The following is a 24335-nucleotide window of genomic DNA, read 5'->3' as shown; positions in this document are numbered from 1 at the left end:
TTATGAATACTGAGTCCTAAACTTTTATCTTATTATAAAAGGAGGATCCCAGCATTAACTTTTACTAACAAATGCTTTTGCAGTCCTTCAAAACTCCTGTTAAGGTTCTATCTAAAACTGAAGAGGGGCGCCTGCGTGATTCAGTCGATTGAGCATCGGACTCTTGGTTTTGGCTCAGATCATGATCTCAGGGTCCTGGGATCGAGCCCCACCTCGGGCTCCCTGCTCGGCGGGAAGCCTGCTTCTCCCTCTCCCACTCCCCCTGCTTGTGTTCCCTCTCTCACTGTGCCTCTCTCTGTCAAATAAATAAAATCTTTAAAAAAAAAAAAAAGTGAATAAATACCACAGGTTCTCTCAGTGTGAGAACCTAGGACTGACATGACAGATAACTTCGTTCTCTTGTCTGTCTATTCATTCACTCAATAACCATTTTTTGAATGCTTTCCACATGCGGACTAATTGTACTAATCACTAGGAAAAAGTGATGATCTCTAAAAGCCAAGAGAACATGCCAGGCACGTAAATAATCAAGTACAGTAGAGTATACACACACACAGGTTTCATCAGGGTACATATACACATAAAGGAGGGGCTGAGTTGGGAAGAGTGGAAAGAAAAGATATCAGAAAAACTTCCCAAAAAATGTCTTGAAAGTTGCCTGTGATTTTCCAAGGCAGGTTCAAGAAAGTAGAGAAGTACAGGAAGGTATAATCCAGCATGCATAAAAACAGGAAAGAATGAAAAAATCTGGTGCTTTGGACAAAGGATTAAGAGTTTGAACAGACTGAAACAAACAGTAAGTATGCAGAGAAAAGCAAATGGTGGTCATGGTGGGAGGTAAGGAGGAGCTGCATGGCCATGCTAAGAAGTGCTGACCATCCTGTAGGCAAGGGGAAGTCATTAGGGGTCATTTCAGTAGGGAAGAACAATGTCGACTGTGCCCAGTGATATTACTGGGGCAGCAGTGGAGACAACGGAATGGACTAGGCAAGAGTGGAGACAGGAAGGCTGTTGTAAAAACAACTAACCGAGGAAGAAGAGAGGGCCTGATCCAAGTCAGGAGCAGTGGAAATGGAAAGGAGAAGACAGAGAGGAACAAAACCAAGGCAGAAGGAACCAATTAGGATGATTCCTTTTTTGGTTGGGCAATAGGATGACTGGTCTTACATTTCTCCCCAGTAGGTATACTGGAAGAGAAGCAGGCTTTGTCAGTTACCAGAGTACATAAGTGGTCAGTGGAGCTGTGTGAGGAGGCTATCACAAAAGGCAATGTTAGTGGGGTGGCAAGGAGAACAAGCAGAGAAGGGAAGGTCCCCTACAATCAGAATGGCAGCTAAGGGGCGCCTGGGTAGCTCAGTCAGTTAAGCGTCCAACTCTTGATCTCAGCTCAGGTCTCGATCTCAGGGTCATGAGTTCAAGCCCCTGCACTGGGCCCCTAATATTTGCTCAGTGTGTCAATGAGCCAAGCACAGTGTTCAGAGCTTCACATGGATCATCTCATTTTACAGGTGAAGATACACATTGCCTTAGAAAGGTTTGGAGAATCATCCAAGGGACCATCAAGCAAGTAGCAGAGTCAGTACCTGAAGACAGGCCATAGAACTGCAGGCTATTAATCATGATGGTGCATAGTCTCCCAAAAACAAAAAGAAAATCTCCAAAGAGGGTGGTGATGGCATGGAGAAGCCAAAGGGGAAAAATGTTCCAGGAAGAAAAGAAGAAAAGGCAGTGTCCAGTATCACAGAGAAGTCAAACAGGAGGTGAGAGTGAAAGGGTCCACAGCACTTGATAATGAGGAGGTCTTTGATGGTGGTAAAAAGCATGACTGGAGGACACCAAAAAAGCGAACTGTGAGGCAAAGCATCTCCATGAACTCCGATTTTACAAATGATGTTTTTTTTTTTTCTTTTAAAAACTCACTTTAAAAAAAAAATACTTTATCCAGTTTATAGGCTATGGAGTTGCTAGTAGATGGAGAGGTTAAGAACAGAGGAGACAAGAGAGATTTGCCTTAAAAAGACATCTGACCCCTGAGACTGAAGGAAATGAGGTGAAAGATGGAAGGAAGTATCCTCAGAATCTCAGCGACTGACTATGAAGAAGAAATAACTGCTGATTGTATTTTTGAAAGCTTTCTAGAAATTGGGAAACACGTGCTACATTCCACATGATCCGAGTCACTGTCAAAGCTAGCCAAAGCCAAGTAGTGGTAGTAAGGGACCAGAAGTGAATCACAGACGTGAGTCACAAGGGCAGAAACCTTGTTTGGACATCCTGTCCAAACTCCATCCCAGTCCACACAAAATTGTCTGCACTGGGTAAATGTGACTTTCCATGACTCATGCTAGAGGGCTTCTCCTTTTTCCTATAGCCCCACTAGCCTCAAGTTAAACATTTATACCTTACCCAGGTTAATTCCAACTGTGAGTAGGTACTGCTCCCTTCCCCCATCCCCAGTTCCTCGTGAGTTACCTTCACTCCCTGCCACCAAGGTCTTCTCAAGGGCATTAGTATATATTCTCAGGCCATACATGGCCAAAACATGTAATTCACTCTTTTAACTCTCACCTTCAAAATTATCCACTCTCCTAGCTCTATAATTTTGTAGTCTTTTTTTGCTCCTTTATTCTAAATGAGAAAGTTCTTTACCGTCAAGGACTAGGTGTGCCAAAATAAAATGAACACAATTAAACCAAAAAAAAAAAAAAAAAAAAGTGCAGGGTTGCTTTCCTAGACAGAATTTAAAGAAACAGGAAAACAACAACAGAAACAACAACTTCAAATTTAAAGATGAGAAAACATTGACCTGCCTGGAACCTTTTAAACTGAAGCCTTCCTGGGGCACCTGGGTGGCTCAGATGGTTAAGCGTCTGCCTTCGGCTCAGGTCGTGATCCCAGGGTCCTGGGATCGAGTCCCGCATCGGGCTCCCTGCTCCTTGGGAGCCTGCTTCTCCCTCTGCCTCTCTCTCTCTGTCTCTCATGAATAAATAAATAAAATCTTTAAAAAAAAATAAAAAAATAAAAAATAAACTGAAGCCTTCCTGAAGACACAGAAGAGAATGAAACCCTCTTTAAATCTGTCTTCCAGTTTAAGGAAATCAATACTTAATCAAACACCTACCCAGCTTTCCTCTTAATACTGATCAGGAAGCCAGAAACCAGGAAGCAAGCCACTACAGCTGAGCAACTGCTAAGCGGCCACAGGGTGATTTTTAAGTATGGTTCTTCTGAGGCTCAGGTTTGACAAAAATCCTCTGGAGGCTGCCCAGAGAGGTGGGGAACGGGGAAGTCCAACGGCAGAACCCTGCCTCACTCCCCAGCCAGAGCAGTTCAGGTCTTACCTGATGTACACAGTACTGGCCCCTTAATATTTCCTGTGATAATATGCGTCCCACCGAGGAGCAAAGAAAAAAAATTAAAAATCACTGTACCGGGAAAAATAAAATGAGCAGCAAAAGAGGGGAAAACCGGCATGATATGATTATGATCGAAGTTGCAAGGTAAAATAAATATCAGAAGGAAAAAAACCTAGAATCTCCAAGAGGACTGAGGGGTATAAACATAGACAATAGGGGGTGAGAAATAAGATCTCAAGCCCTAATTCTTTTTTTTTTTTTTTTAAAGATTTTATTTATTTGACAGAGAGATAGAGCCAGAGAGCACAAGCAGAGGGAATGGCAGCGGGAGAGGGAGAAGCAGGCTCTGCACTGAGCAGGGAGCCCGATGTGGGGCTCGATCCCAGGTCCCCGGGATCATGACCTGAGCCAAAGGCAGATGCTTAACCATCTGAGCCACCCAGGCACCCCTCTCAAGCCCTAATTCTTACCCTGGCTCCAAATCTATCAAAAAAGGTGAAAGTTAAGTTCAAAGCCTTAAATTCAAATTGGTTTTTAACCATTACCTTGACCCCTTTCTTAAAATCAAGTGTAAGAGGGGAAAAGTATCACTATAAATAATTTAAGTTCTACACATAAAGGTAGAAAAGAAGTTTTGAAAAAGAAATAAAGGTTTTGTCAGTATGATTTAGGTTTTTGTTGTTTCTTTAATGCTCCCATGACTATGACTCCCTGACAGTATAAGAATGCCTTCCCTTGGCAAATACCAACAAATGGAAAGTTAAACTGTCCATGAATAATGGTGATGCCTTTAGTTAGTTAAAGTGGGCAAATGCATTAGCCTCCAATGAGTACACATTTGCAGTGGGGAATGGGGGGGGGGGGGCAGTTCTGTTTTACCTAACTGTTCAACTGGGCGTTCTATGAATAGTACTTGAAAAGCTGTATCACTAACCAATTCATTAACCAATGCTTCAGGAAACAAGCTTATAGACTTCTCATATTAGAGAAGAGTGTGCACAGATTCACAACTTTTTTTTCCTTTTGTTTCTAAACAAGGGGCAGAAATCTAATAAACATGGCTGGTCCTACACAAAGGTAGGAAATGTTAGCCTCAAACCATTTTTAGTTGTAGGAAGAGGAATAATACATAAATAAATGACCTACAGAGATGAAACAGGATTTAAAGATCATATATACCCTGCTGCTTACTAGACAGCACCTCTTAAATGTTTTATAAGGAACTCAAATTCAACAGATCCACTACTAACTCTACCTTCTCCCCCCACCTCAAACCCGTATTCCTTTCTCAGAGAAAAACACAAATCAACCACTCAGTCAAGCAAGCCATTCATCTTGACCCTGACCGGACCCTTCACCACCAAGGACCACCCCACTCATGCACCCAATCTGCCTACTCTTCTGACAGTCCCCTCCTATCTCAAGTCCCAGCCACTGCCTAGTTTATCTTTAAGATTTCACTGGGATCGTAGCGGCAGATTCCTAAGTGGTCTTCCACTATCCCACTTCTCTCTCCTTCCCTCCCACCCCCTGCACCATCATGCGGTTTCTGCTGCCCTCAGAAATGCAACATCACACCGGAACCAGGGTGATCTTGGTTAAATGCAAATCTAACCATGGCACACCCCAACTTAAAACTCTTTGATAGCTTCCCTCACCTACAAAATGGTTCATATTCTTTAGCTCTTTCTGGCATCCCTTTCCAAGGCAGGGCTCCATCTCCCCACCTGACCGCTTCACTCCAGCAATACCATCTTGCCTGTGGCTCCTGGCCAGGCCAAACTCCTTTATACCTCTGAGCATTCACCCTGGCTGGTGTTGCCTCTGCATATAATGCCTTTCCTCCTTGGCCCACCTGACCACTGCCAGGTAAGTGACCTCAGTTTTCTCTTCTGTGAAATTGAAATAGTAATACTGATTTCCAAAACTGTACTGTGAGCACTAAATAATGCATACAACGGACTTAGCAATGCATCTGTTATACCAATAAATTTTTGTCCCATTTCCTTTTTTATTTCCCACGTCTAACAATACCTGGTGCATAGTGGGAACTCAAAAGCTTCATCCATTCATAAATGCACGCATGAATGGGAAGTAAAGAGAACAGTTAGGAACAGGTGTCCAAAGAAATGATACCAACTGGAATATGCATTCATTCCAGTAAATCAACTGCATACAGGTTTACATATTATATAAACTACTAAACTGAAAGGATGGGTCCAAAAAAAACATTTAAGCAAAGGTCTTAGGAGCACTAATTTTTGTAAAGATCAACTAATGTGTTTGTGAAGTTTTAGAATAGTATACAGGTTATATGAATAAAGTTTATTTCAGAAATTGATCTATTATGTAAAAATACTATATTTCTACCATTTTAAATTTCTAAGTCACTAAAGAGGAGAAAACCATAGATTGCCCAACTCTCACTAGCTCTCCAACTGTGTCCAAAGGGACCAGATCTAGATAAGGGAATTAAGATTTGCTGAATGCCAATGAATTGCTCAGTGGCTTCCCAAGAAGCCAAGCAGTTTTGCGTCTAGTTCTCAGCATCCAAAATGTAAACAAGAGTCGGAGGTATCAGGAACTGAGAGACACTAACCCAAAGCAGTATAGGTAATCCTGATCTAAGATCCCAAGAGAGATCTCTAAAGAGAGAGTTGACCTTAAAGTGAATGGCATGGAAAGATACAATCAGTATCTGGTCAACTCCTCTAGAATGAACCTCATCTCAAATCTATTTATTTACATTGATCCTGCTTGTTCTGCACAGACACTTTATAAATTATCACAGTACAATGATTTCAAACCAACCAAAAAAATTTCTAAGCAAACCTTGCACAATTTATGTATGGAGGAGAGAGATCTGATGTTCATGAAGTTTCCAGTGAAAAATTACGTTGCCTCATTTTGCTTCATGACATTCCTGCTGCTTTAAATATAACTCTATAAACATTATAAAGCTAAGTTCAGATTGCCCACAATCTATCTTTTAAAGAAAAATTATTTATTTATTTGAGAGAGTGGCAGAGACAGAGCACGAGGAGGGGGGAGGGGCAGACGGAGAGGGAGCTGCAGATTCCTGGCTGAGCAGGGAGCCCAATGAGGCAGGACTCCCATCCCAGAATTCCGGAATTATGACCTGAGCCAAAGGCAAACGCTTAACCAACTGAGCCACCCAGGTGCTTCCCCAAAATCTATCTTTTTAAAGTTTGGTTATCATAAACAAAATTATACAGACTCAAATTGAATTAAAATATATTAAATGGATCATTAATCTTTGAAATACAGCCAACTCCTGATTTTTCCAAACCAAAGAATACAGAAGTACAGAATGTACTTTTAAGTACCTAAAATAAATTAGAATATCTGTGAAATAATTTGGCTCTAGCTCAATAGTGAGACTTTAAAAACCTGCATGAACAAGTTAAGCAATAAGAGAGAAATAGGTCAGGATCCAGTTTAAGAAATCCAACCCAAAATATGGTTAAGTCAAATAGGGAAAAATGACCCTAAAAACTAATTTTTAAAAAAAAGTCACATATGGGCGCCTGGGTGGCTCAGTCGGTTAAGCAGCTGCCTTTGGCTCAGGTCATGATCCCAGGGTCCTGGGATTGAGTCCCACATCGGGCTCCCTGCTCTGCGGGGGGGACTGCTTCTCCCTCTCCCTCTGCCTGCTTCTCTGCCTGCTTCTCTGCCTACTTGTGCTCTCTCTCTCTCTCTCTGTCAAATAAATAAATAAAAATCTTTAAAAAAATAAAAAATAAATAAATAAAGTCACATTTAATTGCATGGAGCACTGGGTGTTATACACAATGAATCATGGAACACTACATCAAAAACTAATGATGTAATGTATGGTGATTAACATAACAATAAAAAAATTTTTTTAAAAGTCACATTTATATAATCACAAGTTGACCGTTGTAAGAAAAAGATGAAAGGATTCAAAAAATATTATACTCTATATAGATAATTCAGGCAATTAACAGCTCTCTGGCCATTCCTTAGTAAATATCTTGAACTAGCTTGTACCCAAATTTAGTACATTAGAAAACATTAGTGATCTAAGAATCATAATAATTTATCATTCATTTAGCAAAGTTTATTCTAAAACAATATGGGTGCTGTGGTTCCAAATCAGATAAATACAAAACCATTCAAATGAATCATTTCAAAGATAAAAAAAATAAATAAATATTGTCCAGGAACTGTTTACATGCAGGTACATTTGTGATTCTTATTTTTCTTGCGTGTCACGGAAACGATACAGTCAACCAGTGTGTTATCTTTGAGAAAGACTGGGAAGCCTCATGTTAGACTACTTCTCTCCATAATAATAGTCAACTGGTAGACCCCCACATGTGTCAATGCTAGTGGATGAGGATTAGGACCAGAGAGAGAAGGGCAGAGCTCAAGGGGTGGTTATTCCACAAATACCCCCAGCTCTGAATGTATTTACTCACCATGATAATATAAATCACTTTTTATGTAGTTCACAATATCTGTTATGGATTTGTCCCCCTATACTGACATCATTAGGGTAAAATTTTAAGAATTTGCAATGATATGAATTATATTAAGTATGAGATAAAACTTATAATTTATTTATATAACAAATAAACAAAAAATATTAATGTAAATACACACAAGAGTATAAAATATCCCTAGTAATATTTTTCATATAAAAACAGAAACTCCAATTATCTACTGAAGATCAGTCAGTGCTTTCTCTTTAAATTCTTAACAAGACGGTCACGCCCACGAGCTACATATACAATTGATTCCTGGATCTTTGCAGGCTGTGACTGGCAGGGTGGTCCCAAGGTCAAGTAAAAAGACAAAACACTGGTATGGGAGGTACAGTTTATAAACATGAAGAATTACTGCTGTGGGAGTCTTTTTCATTCTTCAATAAATAAGAGACAATATTTAATGATACATTTTAAATGGCTGAAATATGCACCTCTAAGTCTCAGGCTTAGATCTGATTTCACTACTTTCCAAATGGCTAGAGTGGAGGTCTCTGGTTCCCATAACCACAGGTCAACAAAACACTACCATAGAAACCGTCTGAAACCTAACACTGAAACTACTTCAGCTTTCCTACCATTACACTGGGGTCCAAGGGAATTTTTTTTTTTAAGATTTATTTATTTGACAGAGAGAGATAGACAGCACAAGTAGGCAGAGCGGCAGGCAGAGGGAAAGGGAGAAGCAGGCTCCAGGCTGAGCAAAGAGAAGAAAGTGGGGCTCGATCCCAGGACCCCGGGATCATGACCCAAGCCAAAGGCAGCCACTTAACCAACTGAGCCACCCAACTGCCCCGGGAATTTTTTGACAGTAAAACTGCAAGTCCTTAATGTGGGCATTCTGCATCCCATCAAATGTGTAAGTATAAAAACAACAAAACTCTATCTTAATGTTAATATTTTAACAAAATTTGGGGGCGCCTGGGTGGCTCAGTCATTTAGCGTCTACCTTCGGCTCAGGTCATGATCCCAGGGTCCCGGGATCGAGCCCCGCATCAGGCTCCCTGCTCCACGCGGGAAACCTGCTTCTCCCTCTCCCACTCCCCCTGCTTGTGTTCCCTCTCTCTCTTTGTCTCTCTCTGTCAAATAAATAAAATCTTTTCTTTTTTAAAGATTTTATTTATTTATCTGTTAGAGAGAGAGAGTGGGCAAGAGAGAGTGAGCAAGAGTACAAGCAGGAGGAGCAGCAGAGGGAGAGGGAGAAGCAGGCTCCCTGCTGAGCAAGGAGCCTGATGCGGGACTCGATCCCCGGGCACTGGGATCATGACCTGAGCCGAAGGCAGACGCTTAACCGACTGAGCCACCCAGGCGTCCCAATAAATAGAATCTTAAAAAAAAAAAAAAAAAAAAAACCTTTTAACAAAATGTTTTACTTCCATCGTTTCCAAGGAGAACTAATAACAAAGTGCAAAATTCAACACTGTATCTTTCTTAACATTACTTGTAACTTTTATGATGACTAAACACTGTGGTTTTGATAGAAAACAGTCCTGGAGTTGTACTGTGATAGAGATCATGCACCCAATTTTATCATGCAAACCACCATTCTCCCAGGTTTTGTATATATAACATCCTTTACACTTTTCATAGTTTGAAATTATTAATGTCCACAATTGGAAAAGCGTGTTCATTTGTGCTATCTGGAGTCTACATAATTAGAAGGAATTGATTGAAAAACTTCAGACATCACTGGGTGAACTTACAAAAGAGATTCAAGAAACAGCCAAATGAGCAAGGATAAAGGGAATTATTCTTTGATGCCTGATCAGTCATCATTTACATCACCACACCAGCATATCAAGATAAGAAAAACAACTCTTAGTGAAGGAAAGTTCCACATAAAAGTATTCTTTATATGGGGAAGAACCTAAACCAAAGTTTCCATTTGAAGTAATAGGAGAATTGGTTTATTGTAATATTTCCTAAGTGCAAAAGAGGAAGTAAGAATGGAAGCACTGTAGAAATTTAATAAAGTTACCAGGTCATCATAATCCTCCCAAGTTCTCTTGGAAAGGACCCTGAAACCTCACTCAATTTTGATGTCAGTTTTGTTTGTTTTGTTTTGATTTAATAAATGAAGAGTATGAAGAGAGGACATTGTCTGAGCAGTTAAAAAACTGGTTTTAAAAAAATTATCTGGACTCTGACAAGCCAGTTTGATTGCTGAGATCTGTAAAATTAGTTTTGCGGCGGAGTTGTTAGCACTGATATTTTATTCACAAAATACCGTACAACACGGTCGGTTTTGTTTGTTTGTTTTTTTTAAGACTGCTATATGAATGATTTTTTTCTTTCTGGTATTTTTGACAAATGTTAAGAGCAAAAAAGACCACTATTAGGTAACCAAGTTCTGAAACAATCCGAAGGCAAATTCAATTTAGAACTCGTTCCACGAGTTACTTAAGAAACGCCGCTCTTCTGTTTAATCTTTTGCCCGGGGGGTGGGGAGGGAGCAGTGCCTACAAGGAACAGTTCCTTTCAGTAAAATTGGGTTGAGCAACTGGAAAAAGCTCACTAGAGCGCTACTGGAAAAAGCCATGCCCACTTGTAGTATTAAAATAATACAGGAAAAGGCAGGGAAAGAAGGGGAGGGGAAGAGAGGGGAAGGCAGGCGAAGGGGGGGAAAGGAAGAGGAGAGGAAAGAAGGAAGGAAGGAAGGAAGGAAAGAAGGCAGGCATGCAAAGAAAGAAAAAGACAGACATGGGAAAAAAAACGCGTTCGTCTCACTTGACCGCTAAGAGCTTTTCCTGCTCTGGTTCTAATTTTAGCGGTTCTTTGGATTTGGGGGAGAGCGCACTTTTACACATTCACTCACAAAAAGGGAATGCACACAAATCCGGCCACGTCACCGGCTGCGGCGCCCCACCGGCTGCTTCGCGGCAGGTTCCGGCGGGCACTGGACGGGAAAAAGCCGGGGACACAGAAAAGGGGTTGGAGGAGGGAGCAACAAAAGGAGAAACAGGAAAGGTGTAACAGATTTCTCGAAGGCAGATTTTGTTTACTCCTAAACTTTTTTGGCTTTCAGACAAATTCTAGAACTCCCTTGACACAGCTGACAAAGTTGGCAAATGCGAGCGCGGCGCTGGGGGCGCACGGCCCTACCTGTGCCATGGCTACTGCTCAGGTCAGGAGAAGGTGATGCAAACTGCAAGACAAGAGAGACACCGCGGGTTTAGCGAGCCGCAGACCGGTCCTCCCCGCAGCTCCCCTCTCCGGACGCAGCCCCACCCCCGGCTAGGCGAGCACTCACCCGAGGGTGACAGAGGGACCTAAGTGCCCCGAACCTCCCAGAGAGCGGCGACGCGCGGGGCGGCGGCGCGCGGGGCGGGCAGGGATGCAAGCAGAATAGGCTCCAGGCAGCAGCTCTCAGTCCACTCGAAGCAACGGAAACACCACCCGCCCCTCCCCGCCCCGCCCCTCCCGCAGCCAGCCCCGCGAGCCGGGCCCGCCCCTTCCCCGGCCTCGCCCCTTCCCCGGCCTCAGTGCGCCTGCGTGGGGCGCTGCTCGTCCTAGTCCCAGCAGCCTGGGTGGGGCCGGGCGGCCCCTGCTCTGGAAGCGGGAGAAGGCGCGGCTCCCGAAGGGCCGCAGAACTGCCTTGTCCTCGCGCAGCGGGAGGGGCGTCGGGGCTCTGTCCAGGACTCTGGGTTTTGGGTCGCTGGGGCTTCTCCTCCCTCCGTGGCCGCAGGAACGGTGGCCTCACAGAGCTGCTCCGACGTAGCTTGGCGTAGCTGACTTTTTGCAAGGCGAGTCGGTCGCTGTGGCCAAGGACAGGGCTTCTTTGACTACGGTATAGAAAAAAGAGTGAAGCTTTGAGTGTGTGTCTAAGTAAACAAACAAAAAAAGTGCCAGTGGTTACTTCTTACAGGGCCATCTCTGAAATGTATATAGCCCTTTGGTAGCTTATGTAGGAAATTTCAAAACTTCTGCCTGGGTCAGTTCCTATTTTACAAACCACCCTAGAACTTTAATGAAACTTAAATTTGAGGTATACTCTATATTAAGTATGAGTGTGAAATATGTAAGTGTGAGACAGAGAGTGAGAGACAGAGACTGACTCAGGATATTGTACTAGGCTGATACAGAAAAAGCAAAGATAGTGCCCTCCATAGGCCTCCTAATGTGGGGGAGGAGAGGCTCCAGGGCAGGGGCCACAAGGCAAGAGGAGAAGCTTGCAACACTAGACACGATCACAGATGTGAAGAGCAATGCTGTGGAGGTTTCAGGATAAGAGATTAGAACCTAGTCTGCTTTGGGGAACAAAGAAGAAGCCTTGTCAAATTAAATGGAGAACTAATGTGATTCTTGGTATAGAACATCTCATTTGCTTTCACATGGGAGCCACGTGCTTAATCAGGCCCTGACAAAGTCACAGCAGAGGGCTTGTTTACTGGAAAGGGAGCCAAAATTGAAAAGTATGTGGAGCTTGCAACATACACATACCCTCCCCTTTTAGCTTGCCTTCCCTCTCTCTGGGAGCCTCTCCTCAAGCAGCCCAACATCTCTGTATGTCCCCCAGCTCTCCACTTCACAGCTCCCCCAGCATTCTTGACAGGCCCATGCACCTGAAGGCAGCCCTTTCTTCGCATCTTTCTCTCCTCACTTATGCTCTGTCCTTTCTTTTTGCCTTTCACCAAGGGTAGCTCCTGTAACTGGCCTAGAACGTTCTTTTTCCCACACACATCTACCTGAACTCCATTTATTCATAGCCTCTCTTGTTTCCTGCTCTCAGAGTAATGAAATGACATAAGACCTAACAATCTTATTGATTCTATAAGGATATGCCCATCATGGGTTAATGATTTACTCTGTGTCCTGCAGCTAAGTACTGATAGAACTAATGAATGATCAGACCCAGTGTCTTGATATATCCCAGTTGGTATTTCTTTCACTTCCAGTTACATCGATTTATTCAACCCCTACTCTGGACCAGGCACAGTTCTAGGTGCTGGGGAAATGAAACAAAGTAGGTCAGAAATTCTGTTGGAGGAGACAGGCAATAAACAAATATCTCTTATGTCCAGTATGATACATGCTATAAAGAAAATAAAGCAGGACTAGGGACTGAGGGTGTGGGAACATTATTTTGCAAAGGTGGTCCGAAGGCATTTCTTGAGGAGAAACCTGAATTATTACAATTTAATTGTATTTGACCACTATTTACGGGGCACCCCAAAACTAAAACAGGAGACAAAGTGTAAATGCAATCAAAATGCAACTGGTTTCAGAAGAAGGACCACTAATATCTTGTCAGGAGATTCTAAAAATTGATATGACATTTGAATTGGACTTGGAGGATATTTTATAGGGCAATGAAGAAAAGAAAGGATGGTCCCTGGTTAGGTGAACAGCAAAACCAAAAGAAGGAAAGTGCTCTTTTGTGCATGGAGGGAAAAGTGCATAAAGAGTAACTGCCACTAGGGGCGCCTGGGTGGCTCGGTTAGTTAAGCGACTGCCTTGGGCTCAGGTCATGATCCTGGAGTCCCCGGATCAAGTCCCGCATTGGGCTCCCTGCTCGGCAGGGAGTCTGCTTCTCCCTCTGACCCTCCTCCCTCTCATGCTCTCTGTCTCTCATTCTCTCTCTCAAATAAATAAATAAAATCTTTAAAAAAAAAAAAAGAGTAACTGCCACTTAGATGCTGCTTTGAATGGTATATTTAACTGATGGATTTTGAATGACTGATTTTTTTAAACTCCTGGTTATAATAAATAGTGGGCACTCAGAAAATTTCCTTTCATATCTCTTAAAAACAAATATCTATTATCCATTTCCAAAAGGCCCTGATCAGTGTCCAAAAATCATTCTCAGAATCTCCACCAGACCCTTCAGTTAACTCATTCATCCTCCTAAGCTTCTCTTTCATGCATTTAAAATTAAAATCCTTCTCACTCAGTGTGTTGTCTTTATATTGTGTTGTCTTTATATTGTGTTAAATTTAACTACTGCATAATAATTTGGGGTTGATTGTTGTGCTGTTCTTGGGTACAAATAATAGATTTCAGCTATTTTCTGATGAGATAATCAGGTGGCATTCCTACCTAAAATTTTCTTTTCATTGAAGAAATATACTAAATGTCGAATAACTGATTTACAAACTTTTGAAACTCAATTTTCTTTGTAAACTCAGGATTTTCCCACTTTCACTCTTGCCCTCCATTATTTGGATCATTCAGGAATTAGCTATTTTATTCTAAACAAGTCACTAGGCTTCTTGGTGTTGCAGTTTCTACACCTTCCAACTCTAATATTTTGATCATATATCCACTGACCCACTGTTTCCCTTAAACATAATGATCGATAAAGAGAGAAAAATGGGTAATAGGCTTTGCATAAGTAAGTACAAGACAACTTTTCCCTAATTTTAGAAGAGTGGGAGTCTTACGTTTTAAAGGATTATAAAATTTTCAACTACTCTGATTTTAAAATTGATTTTGTTTAAGGAGGCCTGGGTGGCTCAGTTGGTTAAACATCAGACTCTTGATTTTGGCTTAGGTCATGATCTCAGGGTCGTGAGATCGAGCCCTGCATCAGGCTCCTCGCTCAGTGCAGAGTCTGCTTGAGATTCTCTCTCTCTCCCTCTGCCCCTCCCCCTGCTCACGCATGCTCTCTCAATAAAATCTTTTAAAGAAATAAAATAAAATTGTTTTTGTTTAATAAATCGAATTGCTACAAATTGTAATTACTTAATTGCCTGAGAAGGAAGATAGGGGATAGATACCAAGTGAAAGTAGGAATGCCCTACCTCTCTGACTAGAGCTGGAAAGAGCACCTCTGCTGAGGTCAGGGAGAACTGGGTTCAAACCCCCACTGTGCTGCACACCAGGTGTGTGATCCTAGGTTTCCTTATCTAAACTGGTGGTTAGGATTAAATGAGCTAAATTGTGAAAATGCCTAACAATTTGTTAGATCAGTTTTATTCTTCCATGGTTGATTCTCCTTCCAAAAACATTATGATTCTCAGCTCCTATTCTGATGATTCAGCCCCCACCCTCACAAGGAAAACAAAATTAATCTCCTGTGGTCCCACAGCTCTACTGCAGCAGGACCTGTCCTATCACCTGCCAATTCATGCCTGGCAGCCCCCAACATTTGGGAGCCAACCTGATGATTCCTGGTACCATTTCCATCCAGAGTCTTCCATCAGTGGCCCCTATTGACATACAGCTAAACTAGACTCTGCTCCATAAGCAAGCCCCCACGGTCCCCATCAGATGGTGCAAGGACACCAGAAGCACTTGGAATTTAATTCAAGCCACTACCTGGCCTCAGCTCATCCATCCATGAGTATCTTGGGGTGAGAAAACGAGGTGCATCCATCTGCACATTTTGCTCTTTCCCCCATCACTTTGACATCCCAGCAGTAACACTGGGATGCAGCCAGCATTCTGGTAGCCCCCCATTCTTGCCCTTTAGATTTAAAGTGATTGTAGTGTCCTTAGGGAATAGGTCCAGATTTACTTTCAGAACCTTGTCCTGAGCCAACAGTGCTAAATTATTAGAAGATCCTTTAATCTACCCTTACTGAGATCCATGTGCACACCAGAAATTAAAAGCAGAGACTTCCCAGGAGATGTTTAGCTATAGATGTCTTTCCACTGTTTTTATTCCAAACAATATTTCTATTTATCCAGTAAAATGTACATCAATTTCCTTAGCAGGAGACTGGAATGTAGGTCTTCAATAAATAATTAGGTAAAGAAGATTCTCATAGGAATCTTTCAGACAGAATGTTTTAAGCTTGATTGAAACCTTCAGAACTATTAGCAGTAACAAAGAGTAAAAATACTCAGCCTACTTCTAAAAGCACAAGCATCCTGACTCTCTTTTTCTCTTTTATTGCTGAATCCCCGGCACCTAGCATGGTGCCCAGCACTTAGTAGCTGCACATTCAATATTTTGAAAGAATGAGCGAATGGATGAATGAATCCATTGTGGTGTGCTGTGGGGTTTTTACATTTAACAGTGGTTGCTATTAACTGAAAACCATTGATATTCAGAATGATGAGGAAGATTGAAAAAAAAGTTAAAAGGAAACCTTGGAAGAGAATTTTGCCAGAGAAATAGATAATATTCTCAGACAAGGATTCTGAATTCTAGAGCAGACTTGTCCCTGGGTGGGTAAAATTTTGCTTTATGACTTCACTAGTGTGTGACCTTGGACAATGATTTGACTTTTCCTAATATGGGGTGGTGGTTAGGATTAGATGAGATCACTTATTTAATGCCTAAAAATAAAACAGGAAGACTGGTTTTAATTTCTCATCCCTCCTTCTTCCAAAAAACTCTCACCGCTAAACCCCACCCTCATCTTCCATGCTGATGATTCAGTCCCCACCTATCCCACTCAAAAACCAAAATTAAGTCCCCATGAATCTTTACCCCACTGCTGCAGGACTTTCCAATTTCTCAGCACTCACCACCCAGCCCCAGGCCACTCCCACTCCTGGGGTCAGTTTATGGTCCTCTCAGCATTGGTTTCTTTATCTGGGGGTTTTCTTCACTCCTTCAACAAATGTACTGTGTCAACCCCTGGCATATTAACTGAGTATACAGTGATTTAAAAAAAAAAAAAAAAGATACACAGGATCTCTCCGGTTAGAGCACTCCGTCTAACAGGCTAAATGAGGTGACAAAGCAGAATTCTACTAACATCTGGGTAGAGGTAAGAGGGTAGGAGGTAGGCTTATATAAGGAAAGCCTTTGCAGGATGGGTATATGCCCGTCCCAGCAGTCAGCCTAACAGGGATCAAAGCATGTGATGGAGGGAACTACAATATTCCTCTTTTTTTCCCCTTTATGCAATCTTATTACTTGGATAAGATGAGAATGAACATTCGGGGAAGAACAACTGAGGAGGGATTTTGCCTGAGAAAGGCGAGGGAGGGGACCCACCCTCTGAAGGATGCTGTAATCGTCACCCCCACACCCCGGACACTGCCATTCTCCTCTAAAATCTTCCAATCTAATCCCCACTCCCTCGCTGCTTCCTCCTGTCTTCCACATTCTCCCACCATTCCAGCCACGTCTCCTATTACTCTCGGACATCACGCAAACCTCTAGTTCCTCTCTTTCCACCCAGCCTACCGACCATTCTGCTTCCACTGTCTTCTCTGTCCAGCCCCCAGCCTCACATCACAGCCAGTCAGAGTCATAACAGCCACCATCTTGTCATTGTTCCCACCCTTCTCTGTCCTGTCTACTGTCTTCACATGCCCCACGGACCTGACCACACCATCATCTGCCCCACATGTGGGCTGCTGAGTGTCACTGGACACAACCAATCATACCACAGATTGGCCCTGCAACAAATGTGGGGTTATCAGTCTCAGTGGGACCCTCAGCATTTCTTAGCAAACCTTTAATATGTCCTTGTTCAGCTCTTTCTCCACCCGGCATGATATTGATTTTAGTCTTTCACTGTTCTCCTTAAGATCCTAGCTTTCCCATTTGTCCCAGCAAATGGCCATAATTCCTGCTCAACAGGCCAACTTGCCCTGCATTCTCATCCTTCTCCTACAAATGTGTCGTGTCCACACCCATTCTTACTTCCCTTCTTGCTCAGAGGGTGAGAACATCCTCTTCCTCCCTGAGGTTTAAGGTTCATTCTCCAGGATTATGATCTTACTCTTACCTATATTTAAATCTTTTCCCTCCACTCTCTTCGTCCTCTCAGCCCAAATTAACAAAGCTGTTTAAATCAGGACTCTCTTAGTTTCAAGTGACAGAAACCCAACTCAAGCCAGCTTAGGTAAAAAGAGGGATTTTTTTTTTAAGGTGTCTGGCAAGATCTTTAACTGTAAAAAATAAGAACCCATTCTAACTATCGTCAGCAAAGAATTATTAAAGGATTTTAGGCACCTTGGCACAATGTCTGGCAAGACTAGGAAATCATCCTTGATGGGCACGCAGGCTGGACAATGCCCAAATCACACTGCCAACTTCTCCAGGGAAGAAGCTACCACCGGCAAGCTAATGCTGCACATAAACCCGCTAGAACGTGGCCCTATTGCCTCTGAAAGCTTGCGTCTCTCTGCTCTACTCTGCCAAGATCTCAGAAGGTGGATCCGTGGAACATTTGTGTCCTCACTTTGCTGAAGTGGTCACACCCCGGTCATACCGTGCACACTACTGGAGTGCTGGGCACCATCCACATCTCTTTACAAGGTCTCTGCTCCACCGTGGATGAAGAGCCTGGAACTACCTTCCCCAGAACCTTTGCTAGAATTTGTCAATGAGAAGCATTTGCCAAGATTTGGAAAACAGCAGAGGTGAGAGTTGCACTCAGAGGCACGGGCCGGACGTGAAATTCCTAGCAAGTTCCCGATAAGGTCTGGTGAACCGGTGGCTCCCAGGACAGGCTGCAGAACAAGACAGTGGACTTTCTGAGGATTGCGGCAGCTTCCTGGCCAGCTCTTGAGAACCCCTACTGTCTTTGGCACTTCAGACTGAGGTATTCAGTGGCACTTGCCTGATCTGCACCGCTGTCTTTCCAGCAGTTGGTGAAGCCACTAATACCCTATAGTAAGCTTTTCATAACTGTATTGAACAGAGTGGCCTTTCTTTTCTTAACTGAACCCACACAGATTCAACTGAGTTGGAGCCTTGGCAAAAATAAGCATGCTGCTGCATAAATTTGGCGGTTACAGTAAAATAACATAAAGGAGATGCCATCAGCAAAACATACCAGGAGACATCAATTTGGGAGATGTCTGGGGGGAAGGGGGCTTCTCAAATGTCCCCAGGCCTCATGGGAGACATGCCTGGGTTTGCGGTGATGGCATTTTGTCTATTTAGGGCGACATCCTGCCAGACTGATCCAACCATATCACTGTGACTCCACAGCACGTTATCTTTCCCTTTCACAAACCACAGGGATCTAACCTCTAAGCTCTGGATGATTTCTTTTTTCTGCCACTATCATGAGCCTGCTACTTTGTCCCCAATTTTCCCATGAGGTACACAGTCATTTTGCAACTATACACAATGTTTAGGGGCCAAGGGGGACTGAGAAGGCAGGCCTGGTCCAGCCCTGACAAGGTTACCCTCTCCTGAATCAGTCTCCCGTAGTCGGTTCTGACTGGTAGAACCTAATCACATGCCCTCTCTAATCTTAAGGTGCCTGGGAAGTAAGCTGCAGCTTCAGCTTTATGGAAGCAGGAAACTTCACTCCCACATTAAGTTCATAGGAGGAAAAGAAAAAAGCCAGAAATGCCAATAAAGGGGAAGTACGACAGATGACATACGCACAGCTCTCTCTCTCTCATTTTTCTCTCTCATACACCAGCTTTCTCTTTATGGCAAGAACATGGCTACCATTACCTCAGGATCCCGTCCTTCCAGCTCTACAAAAGCTTTCTTTCCCAAGTTCAACTTGGAAAAATCTGACTGACCAGCAAAGTCACAGACCCTAGTCACAACCCCCCCACCATAATCACATGATCTGGTGGAGTATTTCCTAGAAGAGATTATTTTTGTAAATCAGGGCTTCTCAACCATAGCACTTTTTTTTTTTTTAAGTAATCTCTACAACTAACGTGGGTCTTGAACTCACAACCCTGAGATCAAAAGTCACGTGCTCTTCTGACTGAGCCAGCCAGGCATCCCTTAACCATGGCACTACTGACATTTTGGGCTAGATAATTATTGGTTGTGGGGGACAAAGAGAGATGTCCTGTGCATTGTAGGATGTTTAGCAGCATTTCCAGCTTCTACCCACTATTTGTCAGGGGCCCCTCCCACACACACATTGTGACAAACAAAAATATCTCCCAATTTTGGCAAATGGCCCCTGTGGGGCAGGACTGTCCCCAGTTGAGAACCACTGATTTCTTGCTGAGCCACAGCTCCGTGTTCCCTTTGTTCCCATGTCACCCAGCCTGCAAGCAGCCTGTCCATCGCCAACTACCCTCCTGAATCACCAAGTGAACTCTAGACTCATTTATCTACCCATCTGCTCCTCATATCTCAACCGGGACATCCTAAAGCTAACTCAAAACCAACATGCCCAAACCTAACTCATCATTTTCCCTCTAAGATTAACTCTTCCTTTCACATTCTCTGCCCTGGTTAAAGACATCAGGGTCAATCTCTCACGCAGAATCCTAGCAGTACTTCTAGATCCTTCACTTTCCCTCATTAACCCCATCTACCACCACATGTGAGGGAGCAGATGCTAATAACTGCTCTCCTTGTCTTGCATTGGCTCCCTTTCCCCACTTACTATTACAATAGTCTTCTACTAGCCTCTTACTTTCTCCTCTAATACCTTCTAAATGCAAATCCGATTGTGTTACTCCATGCTGAAAAATCGATAGATTTTTAGCAGATCCAAACTGCTTGTGGAAAATAGAATTCTTTAGCAATGTGCATAATGACCTTTCTGAATTTTCCCTCCAGTTTTACTCCCACCCTTTGCTTTCTTGCTAACAAACTACTTAAAAGTTCATGATTTTGCATTTGTTACCTCCCCTGCCTGCCTCTACCTTCCCCTACATTCTCCTAGTTCAGGGGGTGAACTCCTATTCCTTCTTCAAGACCTGTTGTAAACATCTTTTCTCTTATTTTTCTTTCTTAAGGTTCCTCTTAACCATATGTCCTGATACCTTGACAGCAACTTCGTGAAAGACCCTGAGCCACCTCTACCCAGGTAACCAGCTCCTAAATTTCTGACCCAAAGAAATGGTGAGATCAAAAAATTATTTGCTATTTTAAGCCGCCAAGTTTTGGGGTAATTCGTTACAGAGCAACAGATGACTAATTCAAATAGTTTAGTCACAGAGGTCAACATGAATGAAATTCTAGACCCAAGTTCCAAGTTTAAGGGGCTCAATCTTTCTAGCTCAAGCTTCACCTTGCTTTTGAATGATACCTATGAATTGTTTTATTTCTCCACTTTCATTTTGAAACACAGGAAAAACAATTGTGTTAAAAAATGTGTTTGAATGGGGGCGCCTGGGTGGCTCAGTCGGTTAAGCGTCCAACTCTTGATTTCAGCTCAGGTCAGGATCTCAAGGTTGTGAGATCCAGCCCCTCCTGTGGCTAACGCTGGGCATGGAGCCTGCTTAAGATTCTCTCTTTCCCTCTCCCTCTGCCCCTTCTGCCTCTAAAAAATGTGAGTGAATTAGCTGCTCAATATTCATAGAGTAACTTGCAAAGGAAGAGTTCAAAATTCTATTATTATTTAATGTGGCTTTAAAGAATGGGAACTGAGGGATCAACCAGACACATTTTCCTTTACATTCAAATTTCTGTCTTTCAAAGAAACAGTCTACAGAATAGGGACAGAGAATCTAATTCCAATTTTCTAGTTAATCAGTTAGGAATGTAATTTTGATTTCATAAAAAAAAAAACCTCTCCACTATAAAGAAAAGTTCTAAACTTTTTAAAACATTTTACTTATTTTAAAATTCAGTGTGTAGGAACAACTAAAATGGTCACCAAAATGGGAATAGATAAATGAATTGAATATTCATGTAATGGAATGGTATTCAGCAATAGAAAAGAACACAACAACATGGAATAATCTCAAAAACATGTTGAACAAAAGACGACACAAAAAGATACATTCTATCTGATCTCACTTACATAAAGTTCAAGAACATGAAAACTAAGCTATAGTGATAGAAACCAAGAGCAGTTTTTGTAGGGGTAAAGTGGACTAAAAGAAGGAACAGGAGAACTTTCTGGGAGAGATGGAAACGTTCTTCATCTTGATTTGAGTGACAACTACATGGGTGTATATGTTATCAAAACTCATGATTAAGGATTTGCTTATGTTCATTTCACTGTATGTAAATTTTACCTCATTCTAAAAAAGACAGCATTAAAAAAGAGCGCATATACCAAAATCTAATTATGTTTCCCCGTTAGAAGGATAACCTCTCTTTTAGAAGGTATAAACAGGGGATTCAGAACACCACACTGAAAGAGCCTTTACATCACACAAGTGAACCTAAGTAAGTATTTCCAAAAACTACCTTTGAGGAAAATAAACCTCAGCCGCCAGAGCCAGGATAACTACCCGCTGATTCTTAGCACCAGCCCATTCCTCTCAGGCTGGACTTGGGTAGAAAAGCATTCACTTCTGCTCACTTCTGAGACTGCCCTGTTCAGCACACACACAGTAGACACAGGAAGGGGACCCTCCAGAAAGGCGCGTGGAGCGGAGCCCAGCAAACAAGTCGTCGGCAGTGGGCAGGTGTCCCGACGCTGCGCGCGTGACTCCGCGTCCAGGAATCCCACACGTGCGGAGGAGGAGGGGTTCTGGCACAGAAAGGAGACCAAAAGGGAAAAAACATATTGACAAAGCCTTCACAGTTGTGAAGTGGGGCTGCAGAGGGGCACGTGGAAGCTGCTGCTGGACCCGAAAGGGAGCATTTGACACACTTGGCCCAGACCTGAGAAGACCAGGGGCCTGCACGCCACAAAAGGGGAAAGCAATCAGGGACAAATGCATGGTGTTCCCATCTGCGAAGGGGAAGGCAGAAGCATCATTGAGGGGGTCGGGGGTGGGACAATTTTGTATAGAATTCGAGCCTCTACCAATTAAATACAGACACCACTGGTCTCCCAGGATCCGCTTTGGCCATGCTGCTCAATTCGATTCACCCTTACCCCGGGATGAGATTCAGACTCAGGAACACGGTTTGTAGGGTCTTTGTTATTTTTCCCCAAGACACGTATCACAAATGCCCCTTACTTTCTCAGGGAAGTACAGCTCTACCTGCAGCCCCCCACCTCCAGCTCGTCTGTGTCTCCCTAAGGTGGTAGCTCCGATGACCTTGCTTTGGGAAGTCTTTCCTAATCAATGCCCCTAGTCCGGATTAGGTGCTTTACTCGGGGCTCCCTAGCACCAAGCACCTTCTTCCGCTGTGGTAAAACCTGGCCTCTGTGCATTGTGGCTGCCTGTTGATTATTTTCTTTTTTTAATTGTGAAATATCTCAAACTGTAGAAAAGTTTAAAACGATGGTTTGTTGCCAATTAAAACCTTGTTACAGGGGCACCTGGGTGACTCAGTCTGCCTTCGTCTTGGGTCATGATCCCGGGGTCCTGGGATTGAGCCCCACTTCCTTCTCTTTGCTCAGCCGGGAGCCTGCTTCTCCCTTTCCCTCTGCCTGCCGCTCCCCCTGCTTGTTCTCTCTCTCTCTCTCCTTCTCTCTCTGCCAAATAAATAAGTAAAATCTTAAAAAAAAAAAAAAAAACCTTCTTACAATTAATACCTTGTTAATTATACATATTTTAAAATAAATAAAATGTTACAGACACAGAATAGTACTACCATTGTTATTCCCTGCTTATATATCTTATTTATGTTTTTCCTTGAAGATTTTATTTATTTATTTGAGAGAGAGAGAGAGCATGAGGGGGGAGGGAGGGGTTGAGGGGGAAGCAGACTCCCCACTGAGCAAGGAGTCCATTGTGGGGCTCAGTCCCAGGACCCCCCGGGATCATGACCCCAGCCGAAGACAGAGGCTTAACCAACTGAGCCACCCAGGCACCCCAGTTATTTATGTTTTTAATCAAAAACAATATATAGCATTTTTAGTATTTCTTGGTGTGTTTCAAATTTAATATAATTAGTAATTTACTACACATTAACAATTCTTTCACTGTACCTTATGTTTTGATATCATATTCATGAAGAAATGAAGACATCAAAGAACAAATCATAAAAGAAAAACTAACCCATTTCACCGCATTAAAATTAAAAACTCTGAACGATAAAATATTACATAAATGAAGTTAAAATGTGAGCTGCTGACTATAATTACCTCTTCTAAAAATAATTATTGTTTCAAAAATATTCGTGTTCATAATTCTAAAAGCCAAGTTTTTTAATATGTTTAAAATTTAAAAGTCTCTTCCCTTACTTGCTCCTACTATTAAGTTCTATTCTTCAGAAGTAGATTTTTTCAACTCTCTTAACTTTTTTTTTTCTGGACTTAGCTTCCATGTTTTTTAAACATGTACTTTTTTTAGGATAGTACCTATTGACTCCACACCATTGAAGGCAATGATTTATGAGCTTTCATCACACACACACTCTCTTGCTCCTCTTTCTCCACCATCTCAATAGATAGAACTTCTATCTATTGGCTAGAAGTGGAGCAATATTCAGTGCTTACATTAGCATGATTATGGAAATATAATTCACAAAAGAGCCATGTAAATGTCTCAATTTCACTTTCTTTCATCTATAACTTTTTGTTTTCTCTATTGTCTCCACTACACTCATTGGTTTCATTGCCTGTGTGCCTTTATTGATCTCTAAACTCCCTACCAAAAGAGGAATTTTTTTAATATTGAATACATTCAAATTCACCAGGAAATACACACACACACACATATGTAAGTATGTATGTATGTGTTTTCCCCTGGATGTATTTTCCAGACCACCCTCCTCCCTGTCTGGTCCAGTTGTCTCATGTCTGCTGCCAGCTCTCTGCCCAAG

The 24335-nt window shown here is 42.5% G+C and overlaps 1 protein-coding gene across 2 annotated transcripts in view; it reads right to left on the bottom strand.

Annotated features, from left to right (window-relative positions):
- Window positions 1-11298, bottom strand: part of ANXA5 (annexin A5) — a 31868-nt gene extending 20570 nt beyond the window's left edge. Inside the window, exons 1-2 of one of the 2 annotated variants that reach the window (XM_081811949.1) lie at window positions 11136-11298; window positions 10988-11030 (exon numbers count right to left, since the gene is read on the bottom strand). In XM_081811949.1, the coding sequence (XP_081668075.1) occupies window positions 10988-10996 (9 nt within the window). In that variant the 5' untranslated portion in view covers window positions 10997-11030; window positions 11136-11298. Of the gene's footprint in view, window positions 1-2810; window positions 2937-10987; window positions 11031-11135 lie in introns of those variants that run through there. The other variant, XM_081811948.1, reaches the window with a different exon arrangement.
- Window positions 11299-24335: the final 13037 nt, after the last annotated feature.

Source organism: Leptonychotes weddellii, chromosome 2 (genome assembly GCF_054177405.1).
Source record: "Leptonychotes weddellii isolate Sample4059 chromosome 2, ASM5417740v2, whole genome shotgun sequence".
NCBI lineage: Eukaryota > Metazoa > Chordata > Mammalia > Carnivora > Phocidae > Leptonychotes > Leptonychotes weddellii.
This window is presented reverse-complemented; position numbering and strand designations above follow the sequence as displayed.